Consider the following 3,284-nt stretch of genomic DNA (forward strand, 5'->3'; position numbering starts at 1 on the left):
TCATCAATCCCTCTCTAATCTATATCCCTTCTAACAACAATGACGGATACGCATAACTTTTTTTACCTTTTAATTCCAGTTGTTAAATTAGGATAACATATATTTTTTTAGCATACGTTGACAAACGTGGTGGCTTGTTTGTCTCTTGTTTAATAATATAATAACTGTATGATATCTTGGGAAAAAATAGTTAACTATAACAGTATAAAAGACTAAGGAACTATAAGACATCCAAATAACTTTATTTATCCTGCCCAAGGAGCCAGCATTTCGTCACCAACTAAGAAACACGAAGAATGCCCAAAAAGGAAGATATTGTCTACTTTGGGCGCAGATAAGCTCCAATCTGGTCAACAAATCCTCCAGCTCTTCCATAGAAGCCCACAATGTTGTGGTTGTCCTTGGCGATGCGGAAAGTCTTTTTACCATTGGACTGAGTTCCATAGGTCCGTACGGAATTAGAGCTTGTAATAACTGTGAGCGATGTCACAACTTCAGTGTATCCTCCATAGTCACCGGTTGTTCCATAAATTTCCCTCAGAGTCTCAGAAGGACCAAGAATTATCGGCTGCAAGTAAAGAAACCGATCGGTGGTCATGTTGTCTATAGTACAGGTATATATGATCGAATATTTTTTTTCATCGTGGATGCACTTACCCGGTTCTTAACCCCACCATCACCACCAAAAGGACCAACACTCCGCTTTGTACCAGCTTCATCCACGTATGTAAATGCAATTGAATCGATGACGCCCTCACCATGAACGGTCACGGTTTGGAGACGATGAGGTAGCTCCCACCCTGGGAGTTCATAAGCTGTCCCACCATTCCCACCCCACGGACCTTCCTTAATGACAGGACTCTGCACAGCAGTACAACATACATGCGATTTGAGCAAGCTTAGTAGATGGAAATATTTGCATTTATCCTTACCATGACTAAGCTGCAAAGCTAGTCTAAACAAGGCTGGAATAAAATCTCACCGGTTTTGGGAAGATGGGACACAAAACATGCATTTCAAGTTCCCTGATAACAATTCCGTTTAAACCAGACAGTTGTTTGTAGAGGACAACACCTTGGGCATAGGCGAACTGTCCGGTTCCTCCAACGATTGCCCATTCACCTTTGACATCAATGTTAGAGTTTCCGAAAATCCCTTGCACCATAAGCGTAGAATCCTTAAACCTAAACCACCAGGTAAATAAACATGTTAATACATACTCCCTCAGTCCCAAAATTCTTGTCTTGAATTTGTCTAGATATGAATGTATCTAGTCACGTTTATAAATAAAAATAAGTATCATAAATAAAAATAAGTATCTTAAATGATTTGAAAACATAGTTAACACAAGATGTATATGCAGTTAAAATTATTAATCAAACTAGCGGGGTGTACGACAACATTTTTTTTTTCAAACAACAACTGTGAGCACCAAGCAAGAGAACAACGGAACATGATGGTACACGATATTAAAAGGAGCCTGGTCTAATTTAATACGGCCAAGTGTAGAATTCATTCGAACCTCGCATGCGTGAACTTTATGGTGAAACTAGTGAACCAGTCCGGTGTACCGGCCCCCACATGCAGACCTTTCGCATGCGCAACAATGTTTGCCTTGGGGCCAAGATCATCACGTATGACCCAGTCCATAGCAACTGTGATTCCAAAATAGTCGGATCGACCATTGTTCGCTACAACGAGTTGGTTAGTGCCGGATGTACCTTCGACGATCTGGGACATGTACAACTTGAACTGATGCTCCTGCTGCTGCTGCCGTGGTGGGATAGAATGAGGAGCACTGTTTGTGTAAAAGGTGGGGTTTGACATGCTGGCCGAGAGGTGAAAGGGTCTATAGCTAGGAAGTATGAGGTAGGTTGGTCTATAGAAAGGGTTCTTGGGTGCTTTGGCTGTGCTGCAAAGGGATGCGTCAATTTATAGACCCATCAGTTGCGACCAACTAGTAGTTATCAGGATCAATCATGGGCAAATTGGGAGCCTTGTTATGCGGTGGAACCGTGTGCTACCTAACCATTATACAACACTGATTAGTTAGATTGGTAGTCTTTAGTCTATGCCACAAACAAAAAAGGAGTGTCAAACACCACAGCGCGAGATTTGGGTACCAATGTAGAGCTTAGTTGTAGTTTAATTCTGAAAGCTCCAGATGAAGCCACAAAAACCACCAAACAAGGCATGGTGTCAATTTTTTTGCAAAACATTCTCAAATGATATTACCCCAAGAGACTATGCTAAAACTTTGAGAAAGTTCCGCAAAAAATATTTTTTGAATTGTTTAGTAAAGGACCATCTTCAAGGAAGAATGAAGATTTCTAGAAGGAACGTTTCTAGTTTGGACGTGAATAGGCTCATGCTTTCTCCATTCACATAGAAATCTAAAATACACTACTTTGATTGTCTGGTACGCAATGGCATGGATGACCGATCTATAGCCCTTGACTTCTGTATCATCTAAGCCAGGTAAAAAAAAAAAACTTTATCTACAGAGAAATGTTGGGAATCGATCTATTGTCTCTGTCGACCAAAGGTAGGCTCTCATCATTTTGTGACTGCAATTTCAATAATCTCCCTAAAATACCCATGGTTGTATTAACTTCTTTCGTGCAACTTATATTTGAAGACAAATGTTAGTTTTTGACTGTACATATATGTAGTCGTCCTTCTCGACACGCAATGTTACAAATTGACTCGATGGAAGACGATCGAGGAGGTCAGAGTTAGCTTGGAAGGTAGCTTCCATACAGTAGTTAAATAAGATGCTTAAACTAGCATAATTAATGGACAAGTGCTAGCATTATGAGACTAATATCTGGCTGTTAGTATCAGCGCTAGCATAGATAAAACTGAAGGCCCAAGTGGCATCAATCAGTTCAGAGAAGTCAGTTCATAGAACGTGATCGCCGGCAACTTAATCGATGTATTATCAGATTATTATAGGTACTCTCTCGAGACAGGCTTTCGTCCCGCTTTATAGATAAAGCACAACGACCAGAATCCAACACACATGTCCGAACACAGAAAATAAAAAAGAGAGTCCCCTGAAGCAACAACACAGTCCAACCCAAAATAAAGAGAAGAAACAAAAAATGCCCATACGTGGGCAAGCTAGGCAGCAAGCAAGGGAGAGGAGAGCCGCCGGGCGGCCGCCATCAACGCGTCCAGGTAGTGCTGAAGTCGGCCCCGGTCCCGGGTCCTAACGAGCGGATGTCAATGGTGCAAGAAGGTAAGGAATTTGAAGAACGAGTCAGAAGCACGCCGCGGAAACA

The 3,284-nt window shown here is 41.6% G+C and overlaps 1 protein-coding gene across 1 annotated transcript; it reads right to left on the reverse strand.

Annotated features, from left to right (window-relative positions):
• Positions 1-210: 210 nt before the first annotated feature.
• Positions 211-1,906, reverse strand: LOC123440795 (mannose/glucose-specific lectin-like). Its single transcript, XM_045117342.1, has 4 exons — positions 1,523-1,906; positions 983-1,184; positions 658-861; positions 211-568 (listed from the first exon to the last, which is right to left on the reverse strand). The coding sequence occupies exons 1-4, from the start codon at positions 1,825-1,827 to the stop codon at positions 320-322; spliced, it is 960 nt and encodes a 319-aa protein (XP_044973277.1). The 5' UTR covers positions 1,828-1,906; the 3' UTR covers positions 211-319.
• Between the last annotated feature and the right edge of the window lie 1,378 nt (positions 1,907-3,284).

Source organism: Hordeum vulgare, chromosome 3H (assembly GCF_904849725.1).
Source record: "Hordeum vulgare subsp. vulgare chromosome 3H, MorexV3_pseudomolecules_assembly, whole genome shotgun sequence".
Classification (NCBI taxonomy): domain Eukaryota; kingdom Viridiplantae; phylum Streptophyta; class Magnoliopsida; order Poales; family Poaceae; genus Hordeum; species Hordeum vulgare.

What these genes read in the sequence shown, in the direction of transcription:
- LOC123440795 (XM_045117342.1), bottom strand. Translation starts at nt 1,827, where the DNA reads ATGTCAAACCCCACCTTTTACACAAACAGTGCTCCTCATTCTATCCCA. An exon ending in ATAAAGTTCACGCATGCGAG is followed by an intron (nt 1,185 to 1,522) that starts GTTCGAATGAAT and finishes CTGGTGGTTTAG; the next exon opens with GTTTAAGGATTCTACGCTTA. An exon ending in ATGGTGGGGTTAAGAACCGG is followed by an intron (nt 569 to 657) that starts GTAAGTGCATCC and finishes CTTTACTTGCAG; the next exon opens with CCGATAATTCTTGGTCCTTC.